Source organism: Leptodactylus fuscus, chromosome 5 (assembly GCF_031893055.1).
Source record: "Leptodactylus fuscus isolate aLepFus1 chromosome 5, aLepFus1.hap2, whole genome shotgun sequence".
In the NCBI taxonomy this organism is placed as follows: Eukaryota; Metazoa; Chordata; class Amphibia; order Anura; family Leptodactylidae; genus Leptodactylus; species Leptodactylus fuscus.
Window position 1 is genome coordinate 89,920,668 of NC_134269.1, and position 19,759 is coordinate 89,940,426.

A 19,759-nucleotide genomic window follows, 5' to 3' on the forward strand; every position below is an offset into this window, starting at 1 on the left:
TGCCACATCGGGCAATTGTGATTACAGAAGTTTTGTTATGTGACTGTCTGAGCAGCTTTTGTGTTACGAAGGGCTGAATGGATGTTGCTTAAATGTGCCAAAGTTCTCCCCCCTCCCCCATCAGAGGCAAAACAACACATTCCCCGTCGCACTCACCCCGTCGCACTCACTGAAACTCTACACCCAATATACTCCTCTTGGCCACACACAGGCTGCATGTTCTGTAGTCTCCTGATCTTCCATGAGACTCCATTTTCTTCAGCTTTCACACTGTCCCACTTCATCTTATATAGATCCGCCCACAAAATAGTGTGTAACTCCGCCCACTGCCTAGCATGATCCTATCCTAGAATGGTTGAAGGACCTGTCATCACAGGTCCTTTAGTGTTTTGTGAACCTAAATTCCTTCACTGCGATCGTGTAGTGACGTCATTTACTGGGATAAAAAGTAGCCTATGTTTTAATCGGGGTTCCTATCTATGTATGTGGCAAATTTCATGCAAATCCATTCAGCCATTTTTGCCTGATTGAGGAACAAACATCCAAACCCACAAACTTTCACATTAATATATATATAACTAGCTGGTACCCGCGACTTCGCCTGCGGTGATTGTAGAAGTGGGTATATACAGGCATGGGTAAGGTTTTCATACTGTGTATAAGGTATGGGATATGAAATGTAACTTTGTATCTTGTTTTTGCTGTAATTCAGACAATACATGAGACTTTTGTGTTGAAGTTAATTTGTATTTGAGCTGCTATACGGTGTTGTGAGAAAGTTTACATAGTGACTTTGGGACAGAAGTATTTGAAGTTCCCGCCGATGGCATTTTTTGATTTTCGTTTTTGACTCCCCTCCCTCTAAACCCCATAACTTTTTTATTTCTCCGCTCCCAGAGCCATATGAGGTCTTAATTTTTCCTGGGACAAATTTTTCTTCATGATGCTACCATTATTTATTCTATATAATGTACTGGGAAGCAGGGAAAAAATTCAGAATGGGGTGGATTTGAAGAAAAAATGCATTTCTGCGACTTTCTTACGAGCTTTGGTTTTACGGCGTTCACTGTGCAACCAAAATGACATGTCCCCTGTATTCTGTTTCCTTACGATTCTGGGGATACCAAATTTATATGGTTTTATTTACATTTTGACCCCTTAAAAAACTGTGTTTAAAATTTTTTTTTTGAAAAGTCGCCATATTCCGACAGCCGTAACTTTTTTATACATGCGTGTACGGGGATGTATAGGGCGTCTTTTTTTGCGTGACCGGGTGTACTTTGTAGTTCTACCATTTTCGGGAAATGTTATTGCTTTGATCACTTTTTATTCAAATTTTTATCAGAATCAAAACAGTGAAATAACAGCGGTTTGGCACTTTTGACCATTTTTCCCGCTACAGCGTTTACCAAACAGGAAAAATATTTGTATAGCTTTGTAGAGCGGGCGATTTTGGACATGAGGATACCTAACATGTATGTGTTTCACAGTTTTTAAGTACTTTTATATGTGTTCTAGGGAAAAGGGGGTGATTTGAATTTTTAATCCTTTTTATTTTTTTTTTATATTTTTTTTACTTTTTTAAAAAAAATTTTTTGCATTTTTTTAGACCGCCTAGGGGTATTGAGATGGGTGGGGGGTGTCGCGGATTGTCAGAGCGGTGGGGGTCGGCAAACATGGCTGCTCCGGAGCGTTAAAGAGACCCTCCTGGAGTATCGTTAAAGTGAGGGGCAAAGTGGTAAAGTATATGTATATGTGATTGTGTGGGGTTAGGGGCTAGGCTGTAGAGGGCAATATGAATTTTGTGGCTTGCTATGGTCCAAAGTGTGTGAGATTGCAGAGATGGTGGTGTGAGTTTGGGTTTTGTGGGGGTCCTGGAACAAACGTATGTGCGCTATTGTGACGGAAAGTAGCCTATTGTTTAATCGGGTGTATTAACTATGTTTGTGGAAAATTTCAGCCGAATCGGTCGAGTGGTTTTTCCGTGATTGAGGAACAAACATCCGAACATGCAAACATCCAAACACACAAACTTTCACATTTATAATAGTAATAGGATATTAGTAGGATAGGATAGGATAACCAGTAATTTACTCCATGTGAACTTACCCTAAGTGGATGAAACTTTTGTATCTGCAGCTCAAGAAGACATGCAAAGTTCCTGATTTTCCACCAAAAAGGGTTCCAAACTGGATGTCTAAGGTACAAGAGCAACGGCGTCAAGGACTAGAAGCTTACATCCAGGTAAGAAAGTGTTTCTTCTACCCTGATTATTGTTGTGCAATGCACATTTTTTCTGTTTGACCCTCCAGTTGATGCAAATGATGTGTTTGGCTAAAACCTTTTGTATGAATAACCAAGGAAGCTGACATTTTGTGGGACTGAACCCAGTTGTAAGATTGCAGCAGTTTAGCTGTTTCTCTGGAATGGGCTATGTGAGAATATTTTTCCACTTTGAGACAAAGGAAGAGAGTAAGGGGCAATAGGATATGCTATAATCTAACCCTTCCTATCCCTGTTTAACATTAAGGAAGCTGTGACAGCCCAGTAAGATAAGATATTTTTGGTGAGTTCTACCAAAATAATTGGGAACTGCAAGAGAAATCTCAGGTATACATGTCTCTAGGCCAAATTTTGTATTGAGCGCTGCGGATATAGTAAGCACAGGAAAGAAGTAGCAATTTACTGTACAACACAATGCTGTGAAGAAAAGGTATGAGAAAGTTCAGTACCAAATACAGAAAGTGATTCATGAAGCTCTGTCTCAGCAGATGTGGAAGAAGAAGATAGTTCATGAAAGGAACCGAAATACTTTTTATTCACAAACTATCAGTTACTGATGGGAACTAACAGAAATAATTAGAAAATAATGAACATATCCATAAATAGAATTAAATAAAAGAATAAAACTATACAACACTAGATTACTTGTATAACATTGTGACTTATACTAGCATTACAATATAACAATTTCTAGTATACTATACAAGCAGCAGTGATAGCAAATTGTGTTGTATGCAGCAACACCATCTCAAGAGTTGTATGCTGCTGCCATACTTTAGTTCTGCTGTAAGAAGATACAGTGTAAGGATGCAAGATTTATTGCAACTTCTTTGAGCCAGCCACCGAAACTTGCAAAGAAAAATGGCCTTTTATAGGGGTGGTCCTCTCAAATAGAACGTTATAAAGAACTCAGGTTAAATGAAGTCATTAAGCTCATACAGTCCCCTCAGATCCCCAAATAATGATGTAAGAACCAAAAATCCTGAGTATCAAGAGTATTACACAGAACCAGGTATTGCATCAGTATACCGCCCAACCATCCTGATTTCCGCGGGACACTCACGCTTTCCTTCCCCTGTCCCGCCGTCCCACGCAGCTCCCTACATGTCCCAGTATGTCCCTTTAATGATTTACTGATCAATCATTCCTCCGATCACCGCCTGCTCTTATAATAGATAAGAGGCTGCGGTGATTGGAGGAATGCTTTACTATGGTCCAAGGACCTTGTGTGACATCACACGGTCACGTGACTAGGTGGGTGTGTCTGTGTCCTGTGCAGTGAAGAGAGAAGAGATCTGTGTAAGGTACTGAGAAGAGAGGGGGAAGGGGGATCTGAGATGCAGGATGGAGAGAGAGAGTGTCTGTCTGTGTTTGTCATTATACTGGGGGCAGAGATGGAGGGGGCACATGAATGGGGATATGAAACTGAGGGAGAAATGGAGGTGGGGAGATGAAACCGGGGGCAGAGATGGAGGAGGGACATGAAATGGAGCAGATAAAGGGGACACTTAAACTGGGGGGACAACTGGAGAGGGCATTAAACAGTGGGAGGAGCTGGAGGGGGACCTGTCTGCCTCTAGTTGCTCCCAGTTTAATTTCACCCTCTAGCTACCCTTACGGTTTAATGTCTGCTTCTAGTTGCCCACTGTTTAATGTCCCACTTCATCTGCCATTTATTTATTGCCCCTTGGCAAGATTCGAACCCGGGACTCCAGTGCTGCAAGGCTGCAGTGCTAACCATATACAAAAAGGTTTCCTCAATAAACACACGGGCCTATTTAACAAACACCAACTCTATACAGGACCGTATAAGAATACAAATAGCCAATATATAAAAAGATTTTGCATATACTTTATTTATCAAAAAATATATAAAAAATTCATTGTGATCAGCAGATATAGATGGAACACCAGTGAATACACGGATGAAAACCAAGCAACGGACCAAGCATTCATATATTGAATAAAAAATAATAATAATACAATCCAAAAGGGGAGGAAACAGCTATAAATTATCATATAGATTGGTTCATTTACAATATTTCAAGTACAAAAAGGATTGAAAACAATATTTGTTGTACCTCTACCCATATGGATGTATGTATAGAAATATTTTTACAGGGAAAATAGGGGCAATCCAATACCATACAATGCATGTGTGGTCAGAACAGCAATGTATTCCCATATGCACACACACCGTGAATAGTATCAATTTTTTTTTTGCAAAAACAGCCAAGTGTAGTCACCAAATGATTGTATCACGGTGTATGTAAAGTACCAATGGAAAAGAATTCAAATTAGCACACATACATATAGTAGAAAAAGGATGCAGGAATTATTAACCCCTATGTTGAATGAATCCCATTACCTGTAGACATGTTGTTTAAGCTGTGTCCGTGCTGATGCAGTGTAAGAGCCCTTTAGGCTAAAGAGGCATCATCTTTTTATATATTGGCTATTTGTATTCTTATACGGTCCTGTATAGAGTTGGTGCAGTGCTAACCATTACATAGAGCCAGGCCTAAACACTAGGATTAAAAAAGCCATAGTAGTTTACACAAGTACCTCCAATCCACACACATAGCCATAGGTGGCTACAACTCTTTCTTACTCCTCTGGTATTCTGCATTTGCTGGTTGAAGATGGTCCTATCATTCTTGGTCTCCAGCATGGCTCTGCCTCTGATTCCAGATCCTCAGCATGAAATCCTTTTAACTGGCGGTACCCAGCATGATCCCCTCTCATTCCTAGTTTATAGCATGGTATCCCTTTTCATTGTGGTTGTTTGTATCCTTCTATGCTTAGTTCCCAGTGTAGTATCTCTTTAACCTATGATCCCCAGCATGGTAAACTTTCTTGGTTTGAGATGACCCGATCACTGTTATTCCCAGCATGGCTCCACCTCTCATTCTCTTCAGTATAATATCCCTTTAAAGGGAATCTATCAGGGCAATTTGAGACACTAAACCATCCACAGACCCTTATGGACCGGGGGTTTAGTGTCCCAACTTGCCCTTCAATAAAGCCATCCGGATTCACAATAAAAATAAAAAAGCTTTTTTTACTTACCCTTCGCTCACATTTACCCTTCGCCAGCACATTTTTCACTGAAGCCAGAGGAGTACACCTCGGTTTCTGCACACATGCCCTGAATTTCCAGCTCTCATGCAGAAAGCTGGGGTGTACACTCACCGGCCACTTTATTAGGTACACCTGTCCAACTGCTCGTTAACACTTAATTTCTAATCAGCCAATCACATGGCGGCAACTCAGTGCATTTAGGCATGTAGACATGGTCAAGACAATCTCCTGCAGTTCAAACCGAGCATCAGTATGGGGAAGAAAGGTGATTTGAGTGCCTTTGAACGTGGCATGGTTGTTGGTGCCAGAAGGGCTGGTCTGAGTATTTCAGAAACTGCTGATCTACTGGGATTTTCACGCACAACCATCTCTAGGGTTTACAGAGAATGGTCCGAAAAAGAAAAAACATCCAGTGAGCGGCAGTTCTGTGGGCGGAAATGCGTTGTTGATGCCAGAGGTCAGAGGAGAATGGCCAGACTGGTTCGAGCTGATAGAAAGGCAACAGTGACTCAAATAGCCACCCATTACAACCAAGGTAGCCAGAAGAGCATCTCTGAACGCACAGTATGTCGAACTTTGAGGCAGATGGGCTACAGCAACAGAAGACCACACCGGGTGCCACTCCTTTCAGCTAAGAACAGGAAACTGAGGCTACAATTTGCACAAGCTCATCGAAATTGGACAATTGAAGATTGGAAAAACGTTGCCTGGTCTGATGAGTCTCGATTTCTGCTGCGACATTCGGATGGTAGGGTCAGAATTTGGCGTCAACAACATGAAAGCATGGATCCATCCTGCCTTGTATCAACAGTTCAGGCTGGTGGTGGTGGTGTCATGGTGTGGGGAATATTTTCTTGGCACTCTTTGGGCCCCTTGGTACCAATTGAGTATCGTTGCAACGCCAAAGCCTACCTGAGTATTGTTGCTGACCATGTCCATCCCTTTATGACCACAATGTACCCAACATCTGATGGCTACTTTCAGCAGGATAATGCGCCATGTCATAAAGCTGGAATCATCTCAGACTGGTTTCTTGAACATGACAATGAGTTCACTGTACTCCAATGGCCTCCACAGTCACCAGATCTCAATCCAATAGAGCATCTTTGGGATGTGGTGGAACGGGAGATTCGCATCATGGATGTGCAGCCGACAAATCTGCGGCAACTGTGTGATGCCATCATGTCAATATGGACCAAAATCTCTGAGGAATGCTTCCAGCACCTTGTTGAATCTATGCCACGAAGAATTGAGGCAGTTCTGAAGGCAAAAGGGGGTCCAACCCGTTACTAGCATGGTGTACCTAATAAAGTGGCCGGTGAGTGTATATCCTCAGCTTTGCAGAAGAACTGCACAGGCATCAGAAGCAGCAGACATGAGTTTGATGAGGCTTTGCTGCGTTTTTTTGCTCAGCGTTTTTATTGCGGAGTTTCGTTATGTGGGACCTTAGTCTAAGAGTTTACAACACTTTTTTGGAGTGATTTTTGAGAACTTTTTGCCTTAAAAACAGCTCTAAAAGCAGCTTAAACATCAGAAAATGCTCTCATTGATTTCAGTGGGAATGAATTAGATGAAAAAGAAGCATCCTGTCCAGAGGCGTAGCTAAGGATTTAGTACAGGGGTGAGAAGGGAGGTAAAACATATCTGAGTTGGCCTCCAACCTAGTTATACCAATATTATCACTATAGAGCAGGGGTCTCAAACTTGCGGCCCGCGGGCCGCATGCGGCCCCCCGAACAATTTTGTGCGGCCCGCACAAGCCTAGGGACGCCGGATCCAAGTTGAATCCGGACGTTTCACCATTTTGCCCACAGGCAGTTTTATATACTGCCGGAAAGCTGACAGTGCGCTGAGTTCAGCACACTGTCGGCTTTCCCGATGTGGGCCCAGTGTGAAGAGCTTACGGTCCTGTACCGTAGCTCTTCTATGGTCAGAAGAGCGTCTCTGACACTCAGTCAGAGACGTCCTTCTTCACAGCACAGCCAATCGCGCTGTGCTGTGAGAGCCGGGAGGAGCGCCCCCTCCCTCTGCTCGCAGTACTCGTCCATAGACGAGCATTATCAGGGAGGGAGGGGGCGTTCCTCCCGGCTCTCACAGCACAGCGCGATTGGCTGTGCTGTGAAGAAGGACGTCTCTGACTGAGTGTCAGAGACGCTCTTCTGACCATAGAAGAGCTACGGTACCGGACCGTAAGCTCTTCACACTGGGCCCACATCGGGAAAGCCGACAGTGTGCTGAACTCAGCGCACTGTCAGCTTTCTGGCAGTATATAAAACTGCCTGTGGACAAAATGGTGGAAGGTCCTCTTTAAACATTGAGGTGGAATGAAGGGGCTCATGACACTGGGGGCAGACGAAGGGAGGGGGGAGAACGGCATGACACTGGGGCAGAAATGGAGGGACATGAATCTGGGGGCAGAGATGGGGGGACATGAATCTGGGGCAGAGATGGGGGGACATGAATCTGGGGGCAGAGATGGGGGGACATGAATCTGGGGGCAGAGATGGGGTGACATGAATCTGGGGGCAGAGATGGGGGACATGAATCTGGGGGCAGAGATGGGGGGACATGAATCTGGGGGCAGAGATGGGGGGACATGAATCTGGGGGCAGAGATGGGGGGACATGAATCTGGGGGCAGAGATGGGTGGACATGAATCTGGGGGCAGATGAAGGGTGTATATGTAACTGGGGGAAAGATGGAGGGGGGACATATAGTTTACGGGTGACTGTAGGAGGATTATACAGTGTGGGGGCACATGGAAAATGAATGGGCAGAGTCAACATAAAAGTGGGTGGAGCTAAATTTGCAGCGGTGCGGCCCGCCGACTGGCTGGGATCTTGCTCTGCGGCCCACATGCTGAGTTGAGTTTGAGACCCCTGCTATAGAGTGACCATATAGGTGTAAAAAGGGCTCTGAAGACCGTTTAAGTAAATACTCTCTCAGCTGTACAGCAGTATACAGTCTTTGGCTGCTGTGTGATGTCACCACTGCAGCCACTCTGTATACAAACAAAAGTGACAGCTGGCCCAGGACACATATGGAGGGGAGGATACATTATAACCCTTCCCTGCTGCCTGCATTAAAATTTATGTTCTCAGACAACCCCCTTAATTTAATGTCCCTCAATTAAAATAAAAATAATTCTCACCTGCTTTTGATCCCCTAATGCATGGACTTATCAAAGCCATCATCATATTTCTTGATTTATCTTGTAGGCTGCAAGTCATTTTTGGCCTGCGGCCTACAAGGCACTGTCACCACTAGAGGTCTGCGACCCAGCATTGAAGGTGCTATTTAGTGATGTCTGCCTGCGCCGGGATACTGTAGTCTTAGCGACAGTGCGTTTAATGGGGCCCTTTTTCCAGAAGCTACATGGCACTTCTACTTCTGCCACTGCTCAGAAATCTGACGTAAGACTAGGAACGTAAAAAAAAAAAACCAACCCAAAAACCTAACTATTTCATTCAGTATGTGCTTAAAACAGAAATGGGGTTGTGTGCTCTCTGCTGTAATAGAAATGGGGTTGTGTGCAATACAGAGCCATTTCATTATGGAATTTGGTGGTGGTCTTATATCACAATCTCCAATACAATTCAAAGATCTGTTTTATCTAACCATATACTTGGATCCATCTTCCAAAGAATACTGAATACACAGATACTCAGTCACAGTTTCTATTACTCTTCAGTAGTGGTTTTTAGTATTACAGACTGCAAAGAATATTGTACAACAAAATCACATACTGTATATAAATTATTGTATATAAAAGTGATAGGCTAAAATTCTCTCTTTCCCTCTTGTTTTGTGTGTGTGTGTGTGTATATATATATATATATATATATATATATATATATATATATATATATATATATATATATATATATATACAGTCCTATGAAAAAGTTTGGGCACCCCTATTAATCTTAATCATTTTTAGTTCTAAATATTTTGGTGTTTATAACAGCCATTTCAGTTTGATATATCTAATAACTGATGGACACAGTAATATTTCAGGATTGAAATGAGGTTTATTGTACTAACAGAAAATGTGCAATATGCATTAAACCAAAATTTGACTGGTGCAAAAGTATGGGCACCTCAACAGAAAAGTGACATTAATATTTAGTAGATCCTCCTTTTGCAAAGATAACAGCCTCTAGTCGCTTCCTGTAGCTTTTAATCAGTTCCTGGATCCTGGATAAAGGTATTTTGGACAAACAATTCAAGTTCAGTTAAGTTAGATGGTCGCCGAGCATGGACAGCCCGCTTCAAATCATCCCACAGATGTTCATTGATATTCAGGTCTGGGGACTGGGATGGCCATTCCAGAACATTGTAATTGTTCCTCTGCATGAATGCCTGAGTCGATTTGGAGCGGTGTTTTGGATCATTGGCTTGCTGAAATATCCATCCCCGGCGTAACTTCAACTTCGTCACTGATTCTTGAACATTATTCTCAAGAATCTGCTGATACTGAGTGGAATCCATGCGACTCTCAACTTTAACAAGATTCCCGATGCCGGCATTGGCCACACAGCCCCAAAGCATGATGGAACCTCCACCAAATTTTACAGTGGGTAGCATGTGTTTTTCTTGGAATGCTGTTTCTTTTTGGACGCCATGCATAACGCCTTTTTTTTATAACCAAACAACTCAATTTTTGTTTCCAAAATGAAGCTGCCTTGTCCAAATGTGCTTTTTCATACCTCAGGCAACTCTATTTGTGGCGTACGTGCAGAAACGGCTTCTTTCTCATCACTCTCCCATACAGCTTCTATTTGTGCAAAGTGCGCTGTATAGTTGACTGATGCACAGTGACACCATCTGCAGCAAGATGATGCTGCAGCTCTTTGGAGGTGGTCTGTGGATTGTCCTTGACTGTTCTCACCATTCTTCTTCTCTGCCTTTCTGATATTTTTCTTGGCCTGCCACTTCTGGGCTTAACAAGAACTGTCCCTGTGGTCTTCCATTTCCTTACTATGTTCCTCACAGTGGAAACTGACAGGTTAAATCTCTGAGACAACTTTTTGTATCCTTCCCCTGAACAACTATGTTGAACAATCTTTGTTTTCAGATCATTTGAGAGTTGTTTTGAGTAGCCCATGATGCCACTCTTCAGAGGAGATTCAAATAGGAGATCAACTTGCAATTGGCCACCTTAAATACCTTTTCTTATGATTGGATACATCTGGCTATGAAGTTCAAAGCTCACTGAGGTTACAAAACCAATTTTGTGCTTCAGTAAGTCAGTAAAAAGTAGTTAGGGGAATTCAAATCAATAAAATGATAAGAGTGCCCATACTTTTGCACCGGTCAAATTTTGGTTTAATGCATATTGCACATTTTCTGTTAGTACAATAAACCTCATTTCAATCCTGAAATATTACTGTGTCCATCAGTTATTAGATATATCAAACTGAAATGGCTGTTGCAAACACCAAAATATTTAGAACAAAAAATGATTAAGATTAATAGGGGTGCCCAAACTTTTTCATAGGACTGTATATATACATACAGTCCTATGAAAAAGTTTGGGCACCCCTATTAACCTTAATCATTTTTTGTTCTAAATATTTTGGTGTTTGCAACAGCCATTTCAGTTTGATATATCTAATAACTGATGGACACAGTAATATTTAAGGATTGAAATGAGGTTTATTGTACTAACAGAAAATGTGCAATATGCATTAAACCAAAATTTGACTGGTGCAAAAGTATGGGCACCTCAACAGAAAAGTGACATTAATATTTAGTAGATCCTCCTTTTGCCTCTAGTCGCTTCCTGTAGCTTTTAATCAGTTCCTGGATCCTGGATGAAAGGCAGTTTGGACCATTCCTCTTCACAAAACAATTCAAGTTCAGTTAAGTTTGATGGTCGCCGAGCATGGACAGCCCGCTTCTAATCATCCCACAGATGTTCAATGATATTCAGGTCTGGGGACTGGGATGGCCATTCCAGAACATTGTAATTGTTCCTCTGCATGAATGCCTGAGTCGGTTTGGAGCGGTGTTTTGGATCATTGTCTTGCTGAAATATCCATCCCCGGCGTAACTTCAACTTCGTCACTGATTCTTCAACATTATTCTCAAGAATCTGCTGATACTGAGTGGAATCCATGCGACCCTCAACTTTAACAAGATTCCCGGTGCCGGCATTGGCCACACAGCTCCAAAGCATGATGGAACCTCCACCAAATTTTACAGTGGGTAGCAAGTGTTTTTCTTGGAATGCTGGTTTTTTTTGGACGCCATGCATAACGCCTTTTTGTATGACCAAACAACTCAATCTTTGTTTCATCAGTCCACAGGGCCTTCTTCCAAAATGAAGCTGGCTTGTCCAAATGTGCTTTGGCATACCTCAGGCGACTCTGTTTGTGGCGTGCTTGCAGAAATGGCTTCTTTCTCATCACTCTCCCATACAGCTTCTTGTGCAAAGTGCGCTGTATTGTTGACCGATGCACAGTGACACCATCTGCAGCCAGATGATGCTGCAGCTCTTTGGAGGTGGTCTGTGGATTGTCCTTGACTGTTCTCACCATTCTTCTTCTCTGCCTTTCTGATATTTTTCTTGGCCTGCCACTTCTGGGCTTAACAAGAACTGTCCCTGTGGTCTTCCATTTCCTTACTATGTTCCTCACAGTGGAAACTGACAGGTTAAATCTCTGAGACAACTTTTTGTATCCTTCCCCTGAACATCTATGTTGAACAATCTTTGTTTTCAGATCATTTGAGAGCGGGCTGTCCATGCTCGGCGACCATCAAACTTAACTGAACTTGAATTGTTTTGTAAAGAGGAATGGTCCAAAATCCCTTCATCCAGGATCCAGGAACTGATTAAAAGCTACAGGAAGCGACTAGAGGCTGTTATATTTGCAAAAGGAGGATCTACTAAATATTAATGTCACTTTTCTGTTGAGGTGCCCATACTTTTGCACCGTTCAAATTTTGGTTTAATGCATATTGCACATTTTCTGTTAGTACAATAAACCTCATTTCAATCCTGAAATATTACTGTGTCCATCAGTTATTAGATATATCAAACTGAAATGGCTGCTGCAAACACCAAAATATTTAGAACTATATATTTAACTATATGTACAGACTCAACACCTTTATCTCACAATAAAAAGGCGCCAGGAGTAAATTGATTCCATATGCTTACAAGAAGCCATCTTGTAAGGACTGAAAGGCTTCATTCACAACAAAAAAAACCAAACGAGGTCTGAGAAGTCATTAGAAGGCTCCTGACTGCCATAGCGATGGAATTCCTGTGCAATTGGTTCTCCATAACCAAACAGGAGCCTGAACGTGAATGTAACATCTTAGATACTATGGTCGTATTTGTACAACAAAATCACATACAAGGGGTTAATTTTCTGTGATGAAAACTATCTCTAATCTTGGCCACTGGTGCCAGTTTCCTGCTGTATAAAACTACGAAAACCCAGTGTCTATGGAGCTCTGGTGCAAAACTCCATGCAAAAGTGTAAAACCTCCTAGTGAGAGACGTATGTTTACGTATTGTTGGACCTAAAATAGATAAAGACTGTATTTCAGCAATGGCATTAAGCAAGTTCTAATCTTTCTGAATACTTTTCTAGCACATTGAAAACATTTTCATATTTATTCTGTTTTAGGGAATTTTGTGGTTCAACGAAGAGGTTCCCAAGGAGTTGTTAGATTTTCTAAAAGTGAAACATTTTCCACAAAGCAAAAAGAACTGCAGCTTGGAGTGAGTATATGTCACAATATTTGTGGTTGCAAAATGCAGTAAAAACACAAAGGCAGATCAACCAGAACTAACATGGAACTGACAGTCTAAAGAAAATTGGAGAAGTTGCTCATAGCAATCATTCAGGAAGCACGACTGATCTGGGGGAACCGGTGTCCGACTTGTTACTACGGGACACTGAGTGAGGTGTTTTAATACCAGCTTCAAAAATGAAATGAAAGAAAAATAATATAGAGACAGCATTAGACAGAGGTTATATAATGTACCATTGTATCTTATCTCCAGCTTGGTGGGGAGCACTTCTGTGCAGGGAAATATTACAGGGCACTAAAACTGAACGTTAATGGGTATTCTTTTATTTTTAATAAATTCTTTATTTATAATAAACCAAACAAATCAGATAAACAGCAAGGCCGAGGAACACCGGCCTACAACAGCAAAGTATACAAATGCGCACGTCCAGACGGACGGAACAGGCAAGAAGCAGGTTAATGGGTGTTCTTATCACACAAAGTGATGTAATATGGCTAGGGGGTTTGGCTGACAGAATTGCACCCCTTCATGACAGGGCTGTGCTACAGCTCCCTGCACAACTAGGTAGCCGGGAATGCTTTTGTGCAGGGAAATATTAAAGGGGACAAAATGCTAAATCACCATTGTGGCACTTTTGGTTCAGGATCAGTGGGGGTTCCCCCAAATACCCACAAACCACCATCGATTACCTCTGAAGCTGTGAGGGGTGGGGTGTAATTTCCCTTTGGGATTAGTAAAGCTTTATCTATTTAGTGCATATGGCTGGAGATTTTGCTGCTGTATATACTAAACACAAAGATAAAACATAATGTGAACAGAGTTGCAATCTCATTCAATTGAATGGATTTTTCTGCAACAAATTTGCAGCATGTAAACAATTTCTAAAGGGTTGGAGATTTGAGGGGGGAAAAGTAAACGTTTCTAAGGATCTGAGATCTTTGTATGACTGCAACAAGTCATCCAATGGGCAGACGCAGGCATCTAGTGTTACCAGGTACAAAAAAATAACTATTGTTACCTATCTGAGAAACTGAGTTCAGATACTGTGATTTTTACAGGACAACACGTAGAGTTGGGGACTTTTATAAATCATTGTAGTGTACCTAGGAATAACTATACTATGAATATAAATTGCACATAAAGCTGAAATAGAAAATTGTATATGTACTGAGAACCAAAAACCAAGCTTCTTTAGTAAATTGTCAAACTTTTCTTTTCAGTGGGCTCTTGGCAGACATCACTGCAGGACAAAACAGGTACAATCCTCTTATACATCATGCATTTTGGTTGACCAGTTTTTCAAGTGATTGTGTCATCAGTAACCTGCAGTTGTTGTTATAAAGCCCTTTAAAACCAGTGAATTAGATGGTTTTTCAGCTAAAGGAAAGTGACATCACCATTTACGCAATCCTAAACTCAACATTATCTGTATTTCCATTATCTACAAATATTAATTTTACACATTTAGTCTCTGTTTGCACTTTACAGGATATGATATATATATATATATATATATATATATATATATATATATATATATATATATATATAAATTTTTTTTTTTTTGTTCAGTAGACCAGAGATACTCAACTGGTGGACTGCCAGCTGTCCGGACCCCTGCCTCCTGGCACTTTCATTATGACAGAGGCCAGAAGAAACCTTTATCTCCTGCCTACTGTCCCCAAGCCTTGATCCTTTGACTAGTGGCAGCAGGGAACAGTAGTCATTCCGCCTGCCTTCGCTCTTCCACAAGCAGCAGGGATGACTGCCGAATCCAATCCCTTCTGCAGCTTAGTGTAAGAGATCAGGGCTTGAGAGATCAATGTTCCTCCTTGCCGTTCTGTTTGGGGGCACGAATAATACTGAAAAAAGTGAGGAGATAATAAATGGGGCAATAATGTCCCATTAGTGACCCCAACAGTATAATACTCCTTAATGCCTCCACTCACAGTATAATGCTCCTTAGTGCTCCCCCCCCCCCATAGTATAATGCCACATTAGGAAAATACTAAGAATGTTGATTCATTTATTCAGAATCCTTCTTCACATGATGTTATGCTCCGCTCATTCTGAACGTAAGGGCCCCTTCACACGGCGTAAGTGCGCCGCTCATTTAGACACGTATACACGTGTCCGAGCGCGACAGAAATCAATGGGAGCTGCTTTTTATGCGCTCATTCTGAACTAATTTTACGTTCAGAATGAGCGAAGCATAACATTGTGTAAAGGCACCATACGCAGAAAAGCAGGATCAATGATCATCTGCTGAACCTTTCTGCCACCTAGTGGTCACATGCAATGTCATACAACAAATTTAAGCACAGGAAACAAATGTGTCTTGCCTCAGTAATAACACATTGATAATTAGATATACAGTTTAGGCTTGGTTCACACTAGTGCTGGCTCTCATTGTTTGGGTCATTTGAGGGGACTGCCAAAATATAGTCCGGTGGTCACCATTGGCTATAATGGGGTCCATCAGGTGTCCCTTGGTTTAGAGTAAAAGCAGCCATAATAAGGAGCTCTCAGTCAGTAAAAGGTTTTCTAGAGCTACATAATATTGATAGGTCAGTACTGTCAGATGTGTGTGGGGGGTCTGACACCTGCCGCCCCAATTGAATTAGCAGTTCTCAGCAGCAGGCACACAGAGAACGGTACAGGAAATAGACATTTTCATATAGGCAAACGCCGTAGCAAGATAAAAGAAAACCAAACTACCTGAATAACTGTTTTTGCCGTTTCACTTCCCCAAAAAATGAGCAAAAAGCTATAAAATGTCAGATATTCCCCAAAATGGTATAAACAAAAGAACAATTAGCCCCGCAAAAAAGATGCCTCGTGCAGCCCTGCAAATGGAAATATAAAATGTTACTGTGTACTATATCATCGTGGTATCACTGCAGACATATAGTGACAGTATTGTACAATTCAGCAAATAATATGGCCTCATAAGTGTCTGTGAATGGGAAAATAAAAAAGCTATGAGTTAAAGAGGACCTTTCACCATTTTGCCCACAGGCAGTTCTATATACTGCCGGAAAGCTGACAGTGCACTGAATTCAGCACACTGTCGGCTTTCCCGATCTGTGCCCGGTGTGAAGAGCTTATGGTCCGGTACCGTAGCTCTTCTATGGTCAGAAGGGAGTTTCTGACAGTCAGCCAGAGACGTCCTTCTTCACAGCACAGCCAATCGTGCTGTGCTGTGAGAGCCGGGAGGAACGCCCCCTCCCTCTGCTCGCAGTACTCGTCCATAGACGAGCATTATCAGGGAGGGAGGGGGCATTCCTCCCGGCTCTCACAGCACAGCGCGATTGGCTGTGCTGTGAAGAAGGACGTCTCTGGCTGACTGTCAGAAACGCCCTTCTGACCATAGAAGAGCTACGGTACCGGACCGTAAGCACTTCACACTGGGCCCACATCGGGAAAGCCGACAGTGTGCTGAACTCAGCTTTCCGGCAGTATATAGAACTGCCTGTGTGCAAAATGGTGAAAGGTCCTCTTTAAGAGGGCCTGTCATGGAGTACAAAAGGCTAAATGATATACAGTATTTGTCAAAAGATATGGCCCATGGTGGGTTATATCTAAACTAGGTCTAGTTTTCCAAGTGGGTGGTAACTTCTGATTTCTCTGAGAAAATAACAGGCGGTTACTGCGCACATGGAGAATAACAGCTAACTTACACATATTACTTTCCAGGGACCATGGGGCAGATTTATTATTCTGTGTTGTCCATAGTAACCGGTCGCTATGCTGCTTTAATTGTTCAGGAGCAAAATACAAAATGAGAGCTGTGTTGTGATTGGTTGTTATGGGCAGCATAGACCGCCTTGCTTCCATATGTTTTGAAGGGGTGGTTGGATTAAAAATTCAGATTGTTCAGGGGCACAGCGGCAATGAAATAATGTTATCTGTGGGGTATGTATAATGCTGCATGTCTCTTGGTCCAGCACAGCAGCCCCTTGATTTTAGAAGATGAATTATTAGAACATACACCAGCTACACTTCCATTATGATGTATGATATCCGGCTCAGTCAAGGTTCACATAACATTTCTACTATTACAGTTGATGCTTCTTTTTTGAAAGAAAAATAAAAATATTTTTTTAAGCTGTGTTTCACAACGTGGGGCCTTTAGTCTTAAGTTTTTAAACACTATTTGGATTTAATCCTGATTTTGGCTGAAGGAAGTAAAATAAGCAATGACTGCATCGCAACTGCCATGTCTGTAAACATTCATAACTGGGCATTTGGCAACACTATTACACTGTTATTTATTTTACAGTTCACAATTGGCACACAAGGCGGTAGTAGGATTTTACAAGGACCTGTACATTTTCCCTCCAGATACAGGTAAGACATGTACCAGTAACTTGACATTCTGTAAAAAATAAAAATTGGAAGGTTTTTATTTTTCTTTTTTCATCCTATGAATAATGTGAGGAAATTTATCTCCCACATTTCATAAAACTATTAAAAAGTCACAATTTTTTGTGCAAAATTGTGGGGTTTTTTTTAAATTTACATGACTCTTGACTTTCCTGAACCTGGGTATGGTGAGGGATGAGAGCTGGACCAATGGCCCTGTAAGATATATGAATATTTATGCCCATTTACTGACATAATGATGCCTAAAATCTATGCCAGCGAGTAGATGTAGATTTCAGTGGCTCCGCCAGAAGATGCCCTTGTTTTCTGACAAGGCATGCATCAGTTTCAATAAATCCTCCACACTAAAATTGCACATAAAGAACCAAAACAGACTATTAAACTAATTCTTCCTATAATTTATTTGGTCTCATTCTAATTAAAGTCTAAAAATTTTATAAAGAAATCTCAGTCCCATATGATTTGCCAGGTCTCCCCTGCTCATATGGCTGGCTATGAGATAAAGTAGCTGTAACCGAATCTCCGCAGGGCAGATAACTGACTATCAGTTTTATTACCTACACAGTCTTGGGCCGTGGCCACACACTTCATGCTGTATTTTACAGCACCTGTAAAGTGGATAGGATGCTGGCTAATCCCATCCATACATTGCAGAAAAAAAAAAAAAATCTGTAGCTTTAAAAGCAGCATTTCAATTATACCTGCAGAAACGCTGGCATTTACTGTATAGATATAATAGGGGCGAAAATGCAATGAAAAATGCTGCGTGATGCATTTCCACAGTGTTCTGTTGCTGTGGTTCACTACATGGACCCTTAGCCTTATTGTCAGACTCTTCCCTTGCTAAAGTTGCTGTTGTCATTTTCTATTGCCATCCCACAGGAATAATTGAGCTGCTTCAGATTTAGGCACAAGAAATATGATTTAATCCACTATGCTGGAGATTGCAGCAGTTTTGCTACTGGCTATCCTACTGCGATTACTACCGATGTGGCCCCCAACCTTAAAGTCACTGGTGTCCATCTGGTAGATTAGTTACTAATAGAGGCTATGATGCCGTTGTAAACACTACCTAAGCTAAGCTTCCTTGCAGTAATGATGTGCAATTAAGTTTTTTCTTTTTGTATTAGACTTGCTTGAAGACATAGTGTTACAAGGAGTAATTCAAGGACTATACCAGCAGAATCACAAGAATCCTCCTGTAGGCAAGCAAAAGCTACCAACAAGCAATCCTGTTCCGTGATATGGTCAGAAGACTACTATAACAATCATTCCATATGGAGTTGTGATGTCTGCTGTGCTTTTTCCTGTCTGAATAGAACTTTTATTGAGAAATATGGATCAAATATTTTAGGGACACAGAGCATTCCATGTTCAGACAAAAGCCCGAATGACTGGATTCTGCTTCCTGGTAACACTATCGTACATCTGTGGATTAGGATGTTCAAAATACATTCACAGCTAACATTTGGTCTACCCTTGCTATGACTGGCAGAAAGCAGACACATCGGAGGAGACCTTGGTGAAACGGTATTTATAGTGCAAAGAAATCGGAATCTTCACTAAATCTGTTAAGTTTACCCTTGTTGACATCTGTTAGTCAGTAAGCAGTGGCAGACCAGGATTGCTCATGTGAAGCATCTACAGGATCTCAGTGGGCCAGATTTACAACTAGACCTTGACGGAAACGTGGTGCATCTAGTGTGGGCTAAAATATTAACGTGCTAGACATATAGGAGTGGATTCTCAGGAAAGGTGTGTGGCTTAAACACACTATGATGTGCCAAAGTAGAATTCTGGCTCAAAGTAAGCTAACTAAAAGGTAGACTAGGCACGTAGTATAAACATACGCCAAACGTACCATCCAGCAGTCACTGTGATAAATGTCCAGGCTGCCCATGTTTACATTTTACTATTAGAAAATCTGGGCCAGTGTATGTGAACTCTAGCATACTAAGACAGTGGTGGCTGTACTAGAACTATACATTGCGGAGAATGTTATCATTCCCATGCTCTGTACTTATGAAAGGTGGGCATGGCTTCTACGGAGGTCCACGGTCAACAAATACACACAACAGGCATAAAACAGTCTTGTCCCCATATTGTGTATATAAACAATCCACCACCTAGAACACTACAGAACGCATTTTATGTTCAGGGATCATTTTTATGTCTGACAAAACTGAAACTGACAAGTCTATAATATGATAACATGGGCTTTTTTTGTATGAACTACATAGT

At 41.6% G+C, this 19,759-nt stretch overlaps 1 protein-coding gene across 1 annotated transcript in view; it reads left to right on the plus strand.

Annotated features, from left to right (window-relative positions):
* SNX22 (sorting nexin 22) overlaps positions 1 to 19,655 on the plus strand; it is a 29,340-nt gene extending 9,685 nt beyond the window's left edge. The window contains exons 3-7 of the mRNA XM_075273742.1: positions 2,140 to 2,244; positions 13,005 to 13,099; positions 14,353 to 14,388; positions 17,415 to 17,482; positions 18,649 to 19,655. Of these exons, the coding sequence (XP_075129843.1) occupies positions 2,140 to 2,244; positions 13,005 to 13,099; positions 14,353 to 14,388; positions 17,415 to 17,482; positions 18,649 to 18,761 (417 nt within the window). The 3' untranslated portion in view covers positions 18,762 to 19,655. The remainder of the gene's footprint in view (positions 1 to 2,139; positions 2,245 to 13,004; positions 13,100 to 14,352; positions 14,389 to 17,414; positions 17,483 to 18,648) is intronic.
* Positions 19,656 to 19,759: the final 104 nt, after the last annotated feature.